The sequence below is a fragment of the Oncorhynchus gorbuscha genome, linkage group LG09 (assembly GCF_021184085.1).
Source record: "Oncorhynchus gorbuscha isolate QuinsamMale2020 ecotype Even-year linkage group LG09, OgorEven_v1.0, whole genome shotgun sequence".
Taxonomy (NCBI): domain Eukaryota; kingdom Metazoa; phylum Chordata; class Actinopteri; order Salmoniformes; family Salmonidae; genus Oncorhynchus; species Oncorhynchus gorbuscha.
In genome coordinates, this window is record NC_060181.1 from 38,960,691 (window position 1) to 38,980,155 (window position 19,465).

The 19,465-nt window shown below is 44.7% G+C and overlaps 1 protein-coding gene across 5 annotated transcripts in view; it reads right to left on the bottom strand.

The window, feature by feature from the left end:
- Window positions 1-19,465, bottom strand: part of LOC124043561 (gamma-enolase) — a 22,989-nt gene continuing 3,524 nt past the window's right edge. For 2 of the 5 annotated variants that reach the window (XM_046362268.1, XM_046362269.1), the window contains exons 2-12: window positions 13,725-13,810; window positions 13,508-13,603; window positions 13,331-13,389; window positions 12,520-12,589; window positions 12,227-12,360; window positions 11,798-12,020; window positions 7,536-7,733; window positions 7,177-7,378; window positions 5,312-5,420; window positions 5,099-5,157; window positions 1-769 (exon numbers count right to left, since the gene is read on the bottom strand). In XM_046362268.1, coding sequence (XP_046218224.1) covers window positions 700-769; window positions 5,099-5,157; window positions 5,312-5,420; window positions 7,177-7,378; window positions 7,536-7,733; window positions 11,798-12,020; window positions 12,227-12,360; window positions 12,520-12,589; window positions 13,331-13,389; window positions 13,508-13,603; window positions 13,725-13,810 — 1,306 coding nt within the window. In that variant the 3' untranslated portion in view covers window positions 1-699. Of the gene's footprint in view, window positions 770-5,098; window positions 5,158-5,311; window positions 5,421-7,176; window positions 7,379-7,535; window positions 7,734-11,797; window positions 12,021-12,226; window positions 12,361-12,519; window positions 12,590-13,330; window positions 13,390-13,507; window positions 13,604-13,724; window positions 13,811-14,922; window positions 15,053-15,907; window positions 16,056-19,465 lie in introns of those variants that run through there. The other 3 variants (XR_006840347.1, XM_046362272.1, XM_046362270.1) reach the window with 3 other exon arrangements.

The window sequence follows — 19,465 nt, forward strand, 5'->3', positions numbered from 1 at the left end:
TGTAAATTACAATAATTTTATTTCACATGTATTTTTTTCATGACAGTAGTTTTGTCTTTCAACAGCAATTATTTTGACAGAGGAATCAATGTAAAGTAGGGAAAGGGGAAATTTGGAACTTCAAGCATGGAGGAACAGGCCTATTTCTGCAATCATAGCAACACCAGGAGAGGGAGTGTGGAGGTAACCAAGAAACAACAACAAGAACAAGGGACGACTGCAGAGCCAGAAAAGAGAGGGGGATGAAGGAGGGAGAGTTCAGTTTGTGTCATCATGGGTGAAAAAGCAAACAACTGTGCAATACAATATGTATTTTTTTTTTCTTCTCCTCAGTCCGCCTAGTTAGTCTGTCCTTGTCGGCCATTGGTCAGTGTTTTTTGTTGTTGTTTACAGCGGTGTGTATTTTTTTTTTTTACAAATTATTTGTGTGTTTCATTTTCTCTTTTTTTTCCTTCTTTGACACTCATCTCAGTCTTGTTTAGGCGCCTCAGGCTTCATTTCTACACTTGTGTGTCTCTATTTCCATGTTTGTGTCTGTCGGTCGGTCAGTCGGTCTCTTTACATTTTTGTCTATCAGTCTATGTGTCTCAAAATCAGAGTTAACTGTACATGTTTAACGTTACCCTGTAGTTCTTCTGTGCGTGTAGTTTGAGGCTCTGAGTATAGTCGGCGGTGATGTGTCGGTCGGTCTGTCAGGTCTCACAGGGCAGTGGGGTTTCTGAAGTTATAGCCCGCAAAGCGAGCTTGATCTCCCAACTCCTCCTCGATCCTAAAGAGACCAGCAGAATGGACAAAGAGAGAACGAGAAAACAGTGATACAACAGGTAAATGCATCCAACATCCATATGCTCTAGGTAAAAGCCCAGGCAATCTGAACTTAGATCTGTGGCTAGGCTTGGGGGCGACTTCTACCTGCAGTTGACCCAGTGATCAGGGAAATATAGTTGCCATTATTGGTTAATGCTGCTGTAATTGGGCAATCAGATCCTAAATCTGGGGTTACATACAGTGCATTTGGAAAGTATTCAGACCCCTTGACTTTTTCCACATTATTACATTAGCATTATTAAAAATATTAAAAAATCTACACACAATATCCCAAAAGGACAAAGCAAAAAAGGTGTCTAGAAATGTTAAAATGTATTAAAAATAAAAGAGAGAAATACTTTATTTACAGAACCTTTGCTATGAGACTCAAAATGGAGCTCAGGTGTATCCTGTTTCCATTGATTATCCTTGAGGTATTCTTATCTTAACTTGGAGTCCACCTGTGGTAAATTCAATTGTATGGACATGATTTGAAAAGGCACACACCTGTCTATATAAGGTCCCACAGTGCATGTCAGAGCAAAAACCAAGAAATGGGGTAGAAAGAATTGTCTATGGAGCTTCGATACAGGAATGTCTCGAGGCACGATACCAAAAAATGTCTGCAGCATTGAAGGTCACCAAGAACACAGTGGCCTCCATTCTTAAATGGAAGAAGTTTGGAACCACCAAGAGCCACCTAGAGCTGGCCGCCTGGCCAAACTGAGCAATTGGGGGAAAAGGACCTTGGTCAGGGAGAACCATCCAGAAGGACAACCATCTCTGCAACACTCCACCAATCAGGCCTTTTTGGTAGAGTGGCCAGACGGAAGCCACTCCTCAGTATAAGGCACTTGGCAGCCCACTTGAGTTTGCCAAAAGGACCTAAACGACTCTCAGATCATGAGAAACTAAATCATCTGGTTTGATGAAACCAAGATTAAACTCTTTGGCCTAAATGCCAAGCGCCACGTCTGGAGGAAATCTGGCACCATCCCTACGGTGAAGCATGGAGGTGCCAGCATCATGCTGTGGGGATGTTTTTCAGCGGGAGGGACTGGGAGATTAGTCAGGCTTGAGGGAAAGATGAATGGAACAACGTACAGAAAGATCCTTGATGAAAACCTGCTGCAAAGCGCTCAGGACCTCAGACTGGGGCCACGGTTCACCTTCCAACAGGACAACGACCCTAAACACACAGCCAAGACAACGCATGAGCGGCTTTGGGACAAGTCTCTGAATGTCCTTGAGTGGTTCAGCCAGAGCCCAGACTTGAACCCGATCGAACATCTCTGGAGAGACCTGAAAATAGCTGTGCAGCGACGCTCCCAATCCAACCTGACAGAGCTTGAGAGGATCTGCAGAGAAGAATAGGAGAAACGCCTCAAATACAGGTGTTCCAAGCTTGTAGCATCATCTCCTAAAAGACTCAAGGCTGTAATCGCTGCCAAAGGTACTTCACCAAAAGTACTGAGTAAAGGGTCTGAATACTTATGTAAATGTGATATTTCAGTAAAAAAAGTAATATATATATACACACACACACACACACACACACACACACACACACACACACACACACACACACACACACACACACACACACACACACATTTCTCAAAACCAGTTTTTGCTTTGTCATTATGGGGTATTGTGTGTAGATTGATGAGGGGGAAAAAACAATTGAGTAAATTGGTAGAATAAGGCTGTAGCATAACAACGTGGGAAAAGTCAAGGGGTCTGAATGCACTGAATTACACCTCCACCTGCAACTATTAACCCAGTGATCATTATTAGGAGTCATGCAATCGGATTCTAGAACTGTGCAACTTCTACCTGGACCATTAACCCAGTGATCAGGGTGTTATAGTGGCTGTTATCGGTTAATGCTGCTATGATTGGGTAAGAGGCCCTCCCTGTCCTGCTAAGAGCCCAATGGGATTACCCTGAGCGGATCCCAGGTGCTGTCTGCGCTCTGACTGGCTCTCATGGGGTGACATTGGGGTGTTAGCATGAGTGTCACAGCAATTAGCTCAGCGACGCTGTTTTAGAGTGGGATGTGTATGAATACGCTCCTGGGCTGCGCTTCGTCACACTCAAGGTGGAAGCTGGCCTTATATGCAGGTACAGGTCTAGGTTCAGTTTACGGTAACTGAATGCTACTAACCTGACCGTAAACCATTCAAGGTAGAAAGTAAAACGGACGTTCGATCAGTGTTTTGGGGCAACGTGGTCCTACTCCTATTCTTACTTTGAGGGATTGTTGACCTGTAACAGTAGCTTGTTGGTCTCGACACAATATATGTTAGTATATGCTTACATGCAATAATAGAAGCGTATTATTATTCCTTTGAGATGCAGTGTTTATTATGGAAATACACTAGAGTGTATAAAACATTAGGAACACCTTCCTAATATTGCGTTGCGCCCTCAGAACAGCCTCAATTCACTGGGGCATGGACTCTGCAAGGTGTCGAAGGCGTTCCACAGGGATGCTGGCTCATGTGGACTTCAATGCTTCCCACAGTTGTGTCAAGTTGGCTGGGAGTGGATCTCTACTCCGAATAGCTTGTTCCATCTCATCCCACAGATGCTCAATTGGATTGAGATCTGGTGACTGGGCGTGCTACTGCAGTAAGCTGAAGTCACTGTCGTGTTCATGGAACCGTTCCTGGACAATCTTAGCCTTGTGGCATGGGGCATTGTCCTGCTGAAAAAAATTGATTTGCAGATGGATACACCATGAAGGGATGCACCTGATTGGCAATGATGTTCAGATATCCTGCGGCATTCAAACGTTGCTCCACTTTTATCAAGGATGAAAACGCTCCACACCACCACCACCAGCATGCAATGTTGACACGTGGCATGATGGATGCATGTACTTATGTGGTTTTCGCCATAACCTAGTCCTGCCAGCAGGAACCGAGATTCATCAGACCAAGCAATGTTTTTTCCAATTCCCCAGTGTCCAGTGTATTCGTTCCTTAGCAAACTGTGGTTGTTCTTGTTTTTTGAGGAAAGAAGTTGAACTCTGTACATCGTTGGCTGCCATACCCCATTCGTGTCAAGGTACGACGAGTTGTGCATTATTTTATGGGTCTTTGGGCACCAATGTTGTACTGGACTGTCAGTTGACAAACTGTAGCCCGTCTGTTATGCTGCACAATTCGTGTCGGTGTCCTTTGTCCTCTTTCATCAATGAGCCATTTTCGACCCCTGTTCTGCCATTGGCCCGGATGTCCATTGGGTAGTGGACCATTCTTGATGCACACAGGAAACTGTTGAGCGTGAAAAACCCAGCAGGTTGGCAGTCCTTGACACACTCAAACCGGTGCGCCTGGTACCTACTACCATACCCCGTTCAAAAGCACTTAAATATACTGAACTAAAATATAAACGCAACATGCAAAAATTTCAACGATTTTACTGAGTTACAGTTCATATAAGGAAACCAGTCAATTGAAATACATTAATTAGGCCCTAATCTATGGATTTCACATGATTTGGCAGGTGTGCAGCCATGGGTAGGCTGGGAGGGCATAGGCCCCACCCACTGTGGAGCCAGGCCCAGCCAATCAGAATGAGTTGAGTTTTTCCCCACAAAAGGGCTGTATAACAGACAGAAATTAACATTCAATTCTCTGGAAACAACTCTGGTGGATATTCCTGCAGTCAGCATGCCAAATGCACACTCTCCAAAAATCTGTGGCATTGTGTTGTGTGACACAACTGCACATTTTAAAGTGGCCCCAGTGCAAGGTGCACCTGTGTAATGATCATGCTGTTTAATCAGCAACCTGATATGCCACACCTGTCAGGTGGATGGATTATTTTAGTAAAGGAGAAATGCTCACTAACAGAGATATAAACAAATGTGTGCACAACATTTCTGAGAAATACACTTTTTGTGCATAAACATTTCTGGGATTTTTTATTTCAGTTTAGGAAACATTTAGGGACCATTTATAGTTTTGTTCAGTGTATTTTGTCTTGTCCATTCACCCTCTGAATGGCACAAATACACAATCTCATGTCTCAAGGCTTACAAATCCTTATTTAACCTGTAGATTTAACAGGTGACATCAATAAGGGATCATAGCATTCACCTGGTCAGCCTGTCATGGAAAGAGCAGGTGTTGTCATGGAAAGAGCAGGTGTTCTTAATGAATTGTACACACAGTGTAAAAATGATGTATTGTTTTGAGGTGCAAATTCCATCAAGAAGCAATATAAGCCACTGAATAGCATTTGTCAGGATAGCTAAAGACGATCATGTTTGACCACTGACCTCATGAGCTGGTTGTACTTGGCCAGCCTCTCAGATCTACACGGGGCTCCTGTCTTAATCTGAGAGAGAGAGCGAGAGAGAGCGCGAGAGAGAGAGAGAGAATTAGAACAAATTTAGTGAAAGCGATACAATTTTGTGGTCAGATTTGTATTAATGATCAGGGACTTCTGTGTCTGTGTGGAATGCTCCACGTCTCTCTGAGTGAGTGTGTACCTGTCCAGTGCAGAGCCCCACCACCAGGTCAGCGATGAAAGTGTCCTCTGTCTCTCCCGAACGGTGACTGACCATCACCCCCCAGCCATTGGCTTGGGCTAGCTTACATCTGGGAGGGAGAGAGAAGGCGTCAGGCAGATATACAGAGAGAGAGAGAGATAGAGAAACCGAGATTAAGCAAGAGACATAAAGAGAGAGGGATAGAGAGAGATGGAGAGTAGAATAAGCGTGAGACAACGAGGATAGGTGGGGTGTGGGCAATAGACTATCAGAGAGGGTACCAAAAGGATAGTTTAATGAATGTAGGATTCTAAGTGATTAACGGCTATGTTAATACATTTTAATTGAACAACTTTCAATGACCGTTGGCTGTACTTATGGTCAAGATTGATGACAACAGTTATAGATGATGGATAGCTGTAAAATGTCAATGATTGATGGCTATGAGTGTTGTAACATTTGACAGGTATATAGATGGAAGTATTGGCTATATAAATATGACTGATTGATGATCATGTGAATGTAAAAAAAGCTCATTATTTGCTTAATTAAATAATATTTTATTTGAGCAGGTAACCACCATTGACATCTCTTGCTCAAGGACTTCCAACCTGGCCAAGAGACAGACGTGATGATTGACGCTACATAAATGTGTATGAATGACATCACACTTTGCTTGAACCTTACCTACTAAAGGTATTTTGGATCCGTTCCTAAATGGGCCTGGGGCTTTCCCACCGGGGCCAAAAATAACAATTGTAAATATAGAGACCCGTTCCGAACCGATGACAACTAGACCTGTTCCGTATAGACCTAGTCGGATCCAGACCCGGTCCGATCCAAGTGAGGGAAGCAGCAGTAAAGTCATTTTTTAAGCTACTTTATTAACCGGAGCTGGGAGGGGCCGTACCCTGAGCGGGTGACACCGGGAGGAGGGAGCGAGAGACGAGAGACAGCAACCAGCCGACTTGCGCTATAGTAGACTAATAGCTGCCAAATCTAGGTTATTTATCATCAAATAGGATGACGTTGCGCCTGTCTTGACTGCTTCAAACCGGGAGAAGCTAATTAAGCTAGCTAACGTTAGCTGCATTGCATTCACTTTATAATCCTACAATTACAAATAACAACAACTCCTATATTCAGAATATTAAGTATCTGTTGGCTCTTAGTCATTATAGTCTATCTATCTCCTTTAACTTTTCATTCCGTCCATCTTCCATTGATTAGATGTCTAACTTTTGCAGAAAGAGCCAGGCTCTATATGACTGTAGACTAATGCCGCTTTGACGACTCATGATTGGCCAACAAGAGCAGCAGCATAAATTACAACATTTCTCTTTCTCACTACTGCAGCAGTCGCGTTCGGATCTGTATGGGTCCTTCCGGACGAGTCGGTTATAATTACACATAACCAAGACCCGTGACAATCATATCAGATCCGACCAAGACATTTGATCAGAATTAGCTACCTCAGCGGTCCCAAACTCTTGTCTTCCAGTACCCTTAACAGCACACATTTTTGTTGTAGCCCTGAACAAACATACCTGATTCAACTCATTAAAGGGCCTGATAATTAGTTGACAAGTTGAATCAGCTGCTTGTCCTGGGCTACAATAAAAATGCTATTGTTGGGGTTACTCAAGGACCAGAGTGAGGAACCACGGACCTACATCATTAGAGCTACATAACCTTGTTATAGAGCATCATAGTGTTCCTTCTATATATTACTAGGTAATTCATCTCTTTTTCAAGGACAACCTAGCCCGGCCAAGTGACAGAGATTGACATCTATATACAAGTATATCAACGTGATTGATTGACTGGTCATGTGACGTGGGGTCATGTGACATGGGGTCACTTACGCCTGGATGGCTTCAGTGACAGAGCCAATCTGGTTGACTTTGAGCAGCAGGCAGTTGCAGGCCCGCTCCTCGGCAGCCTTCTCTATCCTCTTGGGATTGGTCACCGTCAGGTCGTCCCCGACAACCTGGATGCCCACGGAAGCGGTTAGGCGGGACCAGGCGGCCCAGTCGTCCTGGTCAAATGGGTCCTCGATGGACACCACTACAAAGGGGACAAAGGTATTGTGTTATCACTGTCTAGTTTTTAAAAAATAATGCACTGTGTGTTTTTTTGTTTAACTCTCAAATAAAATAAATAAATAAAATTCATGTTCGATTGAATTAACAATCTTGTAGGTGTCAGATAACCGTCTGCCTACCTGGGTAGTCGTTAACGAAGCTTTGGTAGATGTCTGACAGCTCCTCTCCGCTGATGTGTCTGTTAGCGTCCGGAGGAGACTTGAAGTCCAGGTCGTACTTCCCCTCGCGGTAAAACTCGGATGCCGCCACATCCATCCCAATCACCACCTTATCCGTGAAGCCCGCTTTCTCGATGGCTGTCTTTATCAGCTCCAATGCTGAAGGGAGAGACAGAAATAAGAAGGAGGGAAGGAAAGAAAGAACGAGAGAGGAAGGGTGTAAGGGTAGACTCTACCTAGCATCTGAACTAGAGGTCGACCGAATAATCGGAATGGCCGATTTCAAGTTTTCATAATCGGAAAATCGGTCATTTTGGATGCCAATTTTGCCGATTCTTTTTTTTTTTTTTTTTTACAACTTTATTTCATCTTTATTTAACTAAGGCAAGTCAGTTAAGAACACATTCTTATTTTCAATGACGGTGGGTTAACTGCCTTGTTCAGGGGCAGAACGACAAATTTTTACCTTGTCAGCTCAGGGATTCAATCTTGCAACCTTACGGTTAACTAGTCTAACGCACTAACCACCTGCCTCACAAGGAGCCCGCCTGTTATGTGAATGCAGTAAGAAGCAAAGGTAAGTTGCTAGCTAGCATTAAACTTAATCAATCATAATCACTAGTTTTATCTACACATGGTTGATGATATTACTAGTTTATCTAGCGTGTCCTGCGTTGCATATAATCGATGCAGTGCGCATTCGCGAAAAAGGACTGTCGTTGCTCCAACGTGTACCCAACCATAAACACCAATGCCTTTCTTAAAATCAATACACAGAAGCATATATTTTTAAACCTGCATATTTAGCTAAAAGAAATCCAGGTTAGCAGGCAATATTAACCAGGTGAAATTGTGTCACTTCTCTTGTGTTCATTGCAAGCAGAGTCAGGGTATATGCAACAGTTTGGGCCACCTGGCTCATTGCGAACTAATTTGCCAGAATTTTACGTAATTATGACATAACATTGAAGATTGTGCAATCTAACAGGAATACTTAGATTGATGGATGCCACCCGTTAGATAATATACGGAATGGTCCCGTATTTCACTGAAAAAATAAACGTTTTTTTTTCTTTTCGAGATGATAGTTTCCGGATTCGACCATATTAATGACCTAAGGCTCATAATTGTGTGTTATTATGTTATAATTAAGTCTATGATTTGATAGAGCAGTCTGACTGAGCGATGGTACGCACCAGCAGGCTCATAAGCATTCATTCAAACAGCACCTTTGTGCGTTTTTCCAGCAGCTCTGCTGTTTATGACTTCAAGCCTATCAACTCCCGAGATTAGGCTGGTGTATCGATGTGATGTGAAATGGCTAGCTAGTTAGCAGGGTGCACACTAATAGCGTTTCAAATGTCACTTGCTCTGAGACTTGGAGTAGTTGTTCCCCTTGCTCTGCATGGGTAACGCTGCTTCGAGGGTGGCTGTTGTCGTTGTGTTCCTGGTTCGAGCCCAGGTAGGAGCGAGGAGAGGTATGGAAGCTATACTGTTACACTGGCAATACTAAAGTGCCTATATAGAACATCCAATAGTCAAAGGTAGATGAAATACAAATGGTATAGAGAGAAATATTCCTATAATACCTACAACCTAAAACTTCTTACCTGGGAATATTGAAGACTCATGTTAAAAGGAACCACCAGCTTTCATATTTTCTCATGTTTTGAGCAAGGAACTTAAACATTAGCTTTCTTACATGGCACATATTGCACTTTTACTTTCTTCTCCAACACTTTGTTTTTGCATTATTTAAACCAAATTTAACATGTTTCATTATTTATTTCAGGCTAAATTGATTTTATTGATGTATTGTATTAAGTTAAAATAATTGTTCATAATTGTTCATTCAGTATTGTTGTAATTGTCATTTTTATAAATACATTTTCAAAAATCGGTATTGCCTTTTTTTTGTCCTCCGATAATGTGAAGTGGCGTTGAAAAATCATAATCGGTCGAATAACAATCTGAACCACTCCGTTTCTGCTTTAGCCAACTTGTCTTGTCGTTTGTTTGGTGAGACGATGCTGCTGTGTTGCTGAAAGCAGAAATAGTCAAGTATCCACACTGGGGTGGGGTTGAGAGTGAGGCAGAAAGGTTGCAAGACTACACACACGATTCTGTTCTAGATGCTTGAGAGATACTACAGACCAAAATATATTCTAAGAGGCTACAGCTAACACTCCTTTAGGCTTTTCACACTTCTTTTTTGATCTTGCCAGGGTTCTGACTTCCTGTCACACCTAGCTACTTATTCAATAGTGGGATAGCGGCATCATTCTTAGCCCAAGGCCCAGTGTTATCGCACACATACACGCACACACCAATGCAAGCTCAAGTACAAGCTTAAGCGCTCACACACACACAGTGTCAGTCCAAAGATCATCTGATACACTTTGCCTTGGCTTGTTGGGAAATATGAGAACACGTCGTGACAAACATACAGATGAGCAGACACGGTCACAGAGGCAGGCTGCAAACTCATTATCACCTTAGGATTTAATTTCTGTAGCGTAGAGTAGTTTGTGGGTGAGAAGATTTTGTCTAGTGGGGTAAATGCACATATAGTATATTAACATTGGCACAGTCCACTATTTTCAAACAGTCCCCAAGAGAATGTATAATTTGAACTCGGGTCAAAGGGTTACCAGAGTCGTGTTCAGTGGAGCACGTAGCAAAATGTTTTTAAAACAGAGTTGTACCGCGGATGTCTCGCTGGGGAATCTAACGGCTTAACCATTATAAACTCAGCAAAAAAAAAGAAACGGACCCATTTCAGGACCATGTCTTTCAAAGATAATTCATAAAGATCCAAATAACTTCAGACCTTCATTGTAAAGAGTTTAAACACCATTTCCCCATGCTTGTTCAATGAACCATAAACAATTAATGAACATGCACCTGTGGAACGGTCGTTAAGACACTAACAGCTTACAGACGGTAGGCAATTAAGGTCACAGTTATGAAAGACACTGAAGAGGGCTTTCTACACCAAAATAAAGATGACCAGGGTCCCTGCTCATCTGCGTGAACGTGCTTAAGGCATGCCTCAAGGAGGCATGTGGACTGCAGATGTGGCCAGGGCAATAAATTCCAATGTCTATACTGTGAGACGCCTAAGACAGCGCTACAGGAGACAGGACGGACAGCTGATCGTCCTCGCAGTGGCAGACCACGTGTAACAACATCTGCACAGGATCGGTACATCTGAACATCACACCTGCGGGACAGGTACAGGATGGCAACAACAACTGCCCAAGTTACACCAGGAACGCACAATCCCTCCATCAGTGCTCAGACTGTCCACAATAGGCTGAGAAAGGCTGGACAGAAGGCTTGTAGGCCTGTTGTAAGACAGGTCCTCACCAGACATCATCGGCAACAATGTTGCCTATGGGCACAAACTCACCGTCGCTGGACCAGATAGGACTGGCAAAAAGTGCTCTTCACTGACGAGTCGCGGTTTTGTCTGTACTCTGTACTCTGTACTCTGGAGCAGGATCGATTTGGAGGTGGAGGGTCTGTAATGGTCTGGGGCAGTGTGCCACAGTATCATCGGACTGAGCTTGTTGTCATTGCATTACAAGGAAGACATCCTCCTCCCTCATGTGGTACCCGCCCTTCAGGCTCATCCTGACATGACCCTCCAGCATGACAATGCCACCAGCCATACTGCTCGTTCTGTGAGTGATTTCCTGCAAGACAGGAATGCCAGTGTTCTGCTATGGCCAGCGAAGAGCCTGGATCTCAATCCCATTGAGCACGTCTGGGACCTGTTAGATCGGAGGGTGAGGGCTAGGGCCATTCCCCCCAGAAATGTCTCACAGCAAGAACGGGCAAATCTGGTGCAGTCCATGAGGAGGAGATGCACTGCAGTACTTAATGCAGCTGGTGGCCACACCAGATACTGACTGTTACTTTTGATTTTGACCCCCTCCCCTTTGTTCAGGGACACATTATTCAATTTCTGTTAGTCACATGTCTGTCGAACTTGTTCCGTTTATGTCTCAGTTGTTGAATCTTGTTATGTTCATACAAATATTTACACATATTACGTTTGCTGAAAATAAACGCAGTTGACAGTGAGAGGACGTTTGTTTTTTTGCTGAGTTTATCATTAAAGTCCCTGTAGTCAGAGGTTGACAATTGGGCTTATCGGTCTCAGGCAGGTCTGCCCCTCACAGGACTGTGATTCTCTAAATCAACTCTGCTACACTTACCCTCACTGTTCTCCAGGATATTGGGGGCGAACCCCCCTTCGTCCCCCACGTTGGTAGCATCCTGGCCGTACTTCTCCTGGATCACCCCCCTGAGCGTGTGGTACAGCTCCGAGCCCACTCGTAGCGCATCCCTGAAAGACTCCGCCCCGACAGGAAGTACCATGAACTCCTGCATGGCTAGCTTGTTGCCCGCGTGGGAGCCGCCGTTGATCACGTTGAACGCCTGGAAAGGAGATGAGAGGAGACAGAAGGGAATTAGCCGTTCGGCCAATACCCATATTCAGCAGGTATGGTGCAGTACATTTCCCATATTTTTTTCATATATGTTACTTTTATCACACATACCATTATGTTTCAGTGTTAATTATTGTTATCATGCTACACCACCTCCTCCTCTGATATGACAGTTATATAAGTAGTGTCTCTCACTGGAACTGGCAGCACCAGCTCGGTGTTTCCCGCCAGGTCAGCGATGTGACGGTACAGGGGGACCTCTTTCTCCGCTGCACCAGCCTTGCAAATGGCCAGGGAGACTCCCAGGATAGCATTAGCACCAAACTGAGCTGTCGACGATGAAGGAAATGTGATCAATTCCAAAAGGGCTACCAAGATCTAGGTTCAGACAAAAGCCCATTCTCTCAGTTAATGGTGGACCTGAATTGATCGGGGGATACAGCTTGACACATTCGATCTGTTTCTCTGGTAGGAACCTGGAGACTCACACTTGTTCTCTGTGCCGTCCATTTCAATCATCGTGTTGTCCAGTTGTTCCTGCTCCACAACACTGATACCCTATGGGACATATATTTATAAGCATATTAAAACGTTATTTAAATTGATATGTCATCGAGGACCAATTCTCTTCTTCAACAAAATGGACGGATAACCCGCAACATATGGCGACTGCACACAAAAAAAAGATCTCATATTTGCAGCCACCTTTGAGCAAGGAGCCAAACCCTCAAAAGTATTACCTCTTGCACATATCATAGCTATAACAGATTTTCTTGTAAAGAATCAAGAGGACAACATCATTAAGTTCTAAAGATGTTTGTCTCATTTCTACATGCATCCTATATCTACGTTCTATAAGTGCAGCACAATGGCAATGTGATTTTCGTACGTTGCATCAATGCGTTTTTTACAGGCTGACAGCATCCTAAGATTTATTGTCCCCTCAAATCTGCCTCGGCATAAATCTCTCTCTCTGTCTGTGGCGCAGCTGTCTGATTCATAGATACACACAGAGAACAATTACTCCGTGCTCTTAAAATCACTCATACCAACACATCCCCATTTCACTGCACCTATCTGGTGTTTGTGACCATAAAACACATTTCCTTTTTTTCCTTCCACTATCCTTGGTCCATCTTCACACATTCGTTTATCTACGCCTGTCTGGATAGGTCAATCACATCCACTCAGCTTCCTGAAAAGTCCATCTGGAGGTGATGGTTAGCTGCAGATCAATATGTACTCACACGAAAACATGAGCACTGTCACCTAGCTGGCAAAACACAGTCCCCAACTCACCGTTGCTATGAGGGCAGGAGCCAGAGTGTCATTGATGTGGCCCACTGCCTTGAGCACACCTGGGAGCAGAGAAAGAAGGCAGATGGGAGAGAAGACGGTGAAGGAGGGACAAACATCATTCTGTTTACTCCAGCATTCGATAAACGTGGACTCGCGAGCGCAAGAACACAAACAAACCTTTGCCCTTGTAGCGGCTCTTGTCTCCATCCCTCAGCTCTAGAGCCTCATAGATACCTGTGGACGCTCCACTGGGCACTGCAGCCCTGAAAAGACCTGAGAGAGAGAGAGAGAGGTGAGGGAGGTCCTCTATAGAATTTACATAGCTTTTGGCTAGTCTTAGCTCTCTATGTGTGGTGTGATGCTCAGCTTTGCAGACAGGCATGAGAGAGATCACCTTTCTCTGTGCACAGGTCCACCTCCACAGTGGGGTTTCCTCTGGAGTCCAGGATCTCCCTCGCAATGATGCTCACAATTGACATCCTGTGAAAGAGAGAGCGAAGGGAAGGAGAGAACGAAAGAGCGAGAGGGGGGGGAGATCTATTTTTACCATTACATTTGCGCATACAGTAAGGAAATGAATAATGAAAGTGCAAAGCAAGTGTGCAGAGAGGGACATTACGATGGCTATAAACCCGTCATGGTTTATGAGAGCATTCCAACATGTAAAGTTGCAAGACATCCAACAGTAGGAATTGAATTGATTTTACAATGTCGTGTGCCAGAAGGTTAGATGGAGTCCATGAGGCTAAAAAAACATTGCTCACTCAAGACACTATTCCGCTATCAGGACTGAGAGTTGTGGAATCGGTGGTGAGTGACTCAAGCCAAATGACAATACCGTTCCTAGTCACCTGGCTCATGACTCCATGAGACACAGGGAATCCGCCACTGCCATTGGTCAAGATCAGACTATCAGCGCCTAGCCCACCTTGACAAGCTTTATCCAGAAATACACAGTTAAGAAGGTTTTGCAATTTTATAACTCATTTCATGCAATTCTACTCATTTTGCCATGGGGCAGAGATAAAAATATGCAGGGCTGGGCTCTGACTGCATGTGTGCGTATGGATGTGGGTACGGATGTGGGTGCGCAGACCCGCGAGCCACTGCAGCCCCTCAAGATGAGCTCAGATTTTTGTGTGGCCTCCACCACCATCAAAGTTGCCCATCCCTGCCCTATGATGTACCCATATGATGTCATTATCATTTTGCTTCTTAATAGTAATTAGCCCCTAATAGTCATTTATTTGGATCAACAAAATAACAAGGATCCCTCCAGAACTGCACAGCTACGTAATCTTCCGTTTTCACAAAAAGACTGAAATGTTGCAGCAGCTGAGCATTGCTCTCGATAAACGTATGAACGTCGCTGTGTGTGGTGGACAAATATATCATACATTCCTTTCAGCCCCTATGTTTTCAGTCACTATGAATGTATTTAACCATATGTTGTTCAGGTAAATGCTTGTAATTTAATGGTGCCACAATATGCATAAATCCCTATCCACTTTCAGCCCATCAATCAACCCCCTTATCGGGACTCATATGAATGCAGCCGTAAGTTATATAACCCCTCCCCCCCAGCAGCTTGCCTTATGAGGACACCCATGTCCACACCGAACCTACTGTAGATTGCAGCACTCAGCACAAATACCCAGAGAGAGCAAGATAGATAGAGGGAGGGAGAAGGGAAGGGGTTGGGGCGATGGGGAGAAAAATAGATAAATAATTAAATCCCTCCTTTTGGCTGAAGAACAGAGGAGATTCAGAGATGGAGGAGAAGGTTGGTGTGGTAAAAAGGAGAGCAGGGGGAGAGCGAGAAAGAGAAGCAGAAGGCTTATTTTCGCAGGATTGGCACCGATTGGACACACACTGACACAGACGCATGGAGAGCAGTCTAACGCACGGCACACACACACACACACACACACACACACACACACACACACACACACACACACACACACACACACACACACACACACACACACACACACACACACACACACACACACTTTTGCAGACGCTGACACTATCCCTCTTCTTCTCTCTCACACATGCACTGTACACACACGCATCCATACACATAGTGATACAGACATTCAAGGCTCTCTTCATCCCCTTCACTGTCTCTGACAAACACACAAACACGCACACACACAGAGACGTGTAGCGCTCTCCCTTCCTCTACCTGCCTCAGACACACCTGCTAGTTCAAACACAAATCACATTTTCTCCACATACACAGAGAGGCACCGTCAAAAGAACCCAGACAATACAAAAATGCTCTTATAGAAACTGACACACATGTATACACAGTAAACACACTCACAGTGAAACAATAAAACACCTAGAACTCAGTGCCAGGGCTGACACATTAGTTAGCATACACAACGGTAACACCTCACATACAGAACTAGGCAAGCAGCAGCATCACCCCAACCCACTCCAACACAGAACATCCCTGCTACTGGGATGCAATCAATACCAGATGCAGGAATAAAACAGGGGATGACAGAAAGTCTGGAGAATGAAAATAGAGAGGAAGAGAAGAGAATGAGGATTTTCCATCGTTACCTGACGTCTGTATGTTCCGCCTAATAGGGCAAGCCAGAAAATACTGGAGAGAGAGGGAGCGAGAGGGAGAGAAACAGAGGGAGGGGGAGAAACGGAGAGAGAGAGAGAAAGGGAGAGCAAAGGAGGAAAACAGGGAGGGGGTAAAATGTGTGACAGAAGGGGGAGGGGATGACGGGATGACTCACAATAAGATGCTGAGAAAAGAGGAGAGAGTGAAGAGGGAGGAGGGGGAGGTCAAGGGGATTGACTAATTAGACAGAAAGGGGGACAGAGGAGAGGTGGATCGGAGAGAAAAAGACAGGGTACTGCATTTGGAACTGCAAATCAGCTGTAAAAATAGAGAGGGGAAGGAAGAAGTGGAAAGGGTCTGTCTACCCCCTTCTCTCTCATCTCTCTCTTATCTAGATTCAACTCTAATCTCTCATCTAGCTTCAATTCTCTCTCTCTCTCTCTCATCTCATCTCTTTTTTTCCTCTCTCATCTAGCTTCATCTCTCTCGTATCTCTTTCTTTCCTCTCTCTCATCTCTCTGCATCTTTCTTTCTTTCATGATCCTGCAAAGGCAGTGTAGTCAGTATATAAGGCACCATCTATATACACTATTACATAATCTATACTAAACACAGACACAGCAATGATGCACCTACAGTGTATACCATTTCTTATACACTCAGTGGCCAGTTTATTGCGTACACCAACCCGTTCAAGAAAATGGATCGCTCCTACAGACATAAAAGCAGGCAGATGGGCATGGAGGCATTCAGTTACTGTTCGATTGAACTTTAGCATGGGCAAAACGAGTGACCTATGAGACTTTGAGCATGGTATGATCGCCGGTGCCAGGCGAGCCTCTTCCAGTATCTCAGAAACGGACGGGATTTTCACACACACAACAGTGTGTTTACAAAAACATCCAGTCAGAGGCAGCCCTGTGGGCGAAAACAGCTCGTTGTGGAGAGGTCAAATGACAATGGCAAGAATCATGCAAGCTAACAGGCAAATAACGGCGCATCTCGGATGCACATCTTGGAACGCACAACTCGTCGATCCTTGTCACGGATCGGGTATGACCACACCGGGTTCCCCTCCTATCAGCCTAAAACAATAAGAAGCCGCTCCAGTGGCGACGCGATCATCAATACTGGACAATTGAGGAGTGGAAAAACATTGCCTGGTCCAACAAATCCCACTTCCTGTTGCATCATGGGAGTCGGGATTTGGCGTAAACAGCATGACCCATCCTGCCTGGTGTCAACGGTACAGGCTGGTGGCAGTGGTGTAATGGCGTGGGTATGTTTTCCTGGCACGTTAGGCCCTTTGATACCAAGTGAGCAATGTTTCCATTCCCCAAAGAATTTAGTCTGTTCTAGAGGCAAAGGGGGTCCAACCCAGTACTAGATGGGTGTACCTACTAAACTGGGCACTGAGTGGATATGACTTACTGTGTCGGCACTAAGCACCGTGAACAGCATCGTTGCACTGTTAGAGCATCAAAGTGGATTTGGAAACATTGACTGTATGCCCCATTGAATAGCATACATCAAAATTACTACTATTATCTTGTTTGAAAAATATAATATATAAGCTGTAAGAGAACAATTACACAGAAATACTAAAACATTTCAAATGTGTTTTTGCTCATATGCAAAACCATCCACGAAATGTCATGCCCTTAAAAATGGCAAGTTGTTGATTACTGGAGGGGTTTAATGTTTTTGGTCCACTTGACGGTTATACAGATAGACAGGAGGTGAGGGTGAAATAGTGTGGAAGTAGTGTGTGTGTGTGTGTGTGCGTGTCTGTGCACATTTGTGCACACACACACACACACACACACACACACACACACACACACACACACACACACACACACACACACACACACACACACACACACACACACACACACACACACACACACACACACAAACGTGTGTGCGAATTCCTCTGTGTGTATGTGCATTCGTGTGTGCCAGTGAAAGTTTAAATCCTGAGCATGCATGTACGTGTGTGTGTGTGTTTCTGTGTGTGCATTCCTATGGATGTATATGCATGCATGTGTGTGTCAGGGATAGTGTACATTCCATGTGTGTATGTGTTTAAGCCTAGACAGATGAGAGTTAGAGATGTAAAATTCTATAACTAAATGGCCAAGTTTAATGGGATTATATTTGGAATACAAAAACAATGTCCTTGACACCCATCTCACACACAGAGGAGAGAGAGAGAGAGAGAGAGAGAGAGAGAGGCAAAGAGCAGAGAGAGAGAGAGAGAGAGAGAGAGAGAGAGGCAAAGAGCAGAGAGAGAGAGAGAGAGAGGCAAAGAGCAGAGAGAGAGAGAGAGAGAGAGAGGCAAAGAGCAGAGAGAGAGAGAGAGAGAGGCAAAGAGCAGAGAGAGTGAGAGAGAGAGGCAAAGAGCAGAGAGAGTGAGAGAGATGTACAGGGAAAGTGCTTCTATCCATCTGCTATTTTAATCTTGGTTGATTGACAGTTTGTCCGCCCTCTGGTCACACGTCTGGTTCTCCAACCTCTGTTTCAGTCCACGCAGCTGCTGCTGTCCCATCCTCCTTCCTCTCATTTCCTCTTGGAATGTTTGTGTGTGTCTGTGTGCGTCTATGTTATTTGTGAGGACAGAGGGAGCCAGAGGAGGTGCAGATGTCAGGGGAGGCACAGTGGTATATGAGAGGCCAGTGGACAGAGAGCCAGTGTGACAGCTAGGGGAGTCTGCATGGACTCCTCTCCTAGGGCAGCGTGCGTGCGTCCGTGTCAATGGATGGAGAGAGAAAGCAAAGGAAAGAGAAAGATTCGCAAATAAACACAAATTGTATTCATAGCCATTATTTGAAATAATGCATTGGTATAACGCACTAGATTCTAATGAAGTTACAGTCTTTTCCCATCGAGAGGCGAAGATCAAGAGCTATGGGTCCTCCGAAACACGACCTTGCCAAGCCGCACTGCTTCTTGACACACTGCTTGCTTAACCCGGAAGCCAGCCGCACCAATGTGTCAGAGGAAACGCCGTACAACTGGCGACCGAAGTCAGCGTGCATGCGCCCGGCCCGCCACAAGGAGTTGCTAGAGCGCGATGGGACAAGGACATCCCGGCCAGCCAAACCACCCCTGATCCAGACGACGCTGGGCCAATTCTGCGCTGCCTCATGGGTCTCCCCATGACACATCCTGGGATCGAACCCGGGTCTGTAGTGCTGCCTCCTAGCACTGTGATGCAGTGCCTTAGACCGCTGCGCCACTCTGAAGGCCCATAAAGAAAAAAAAATATTTTTGGGCCTGAATGTTATGGTGCGTACAGGACAGGTATCAGGCTTGTCTTGTAGATGGAGGTTCATGCCACAGCCCTGCTATCCTCTAGCTTGACGACTCACACTAAATTCTTTCCGCTGCTTGCTACATCCTTTAGTCGGAGACTGCCATCATTGAAATTGTTTGTGGTGAGGAGGGGCACAAGGGGTGTTGTACAAAACAAGGTAATCAGATATTGAATCATCTCTAACCACTCACAGTATCAAAGCCAATGACGAATTTTCAAACCTCCGCTT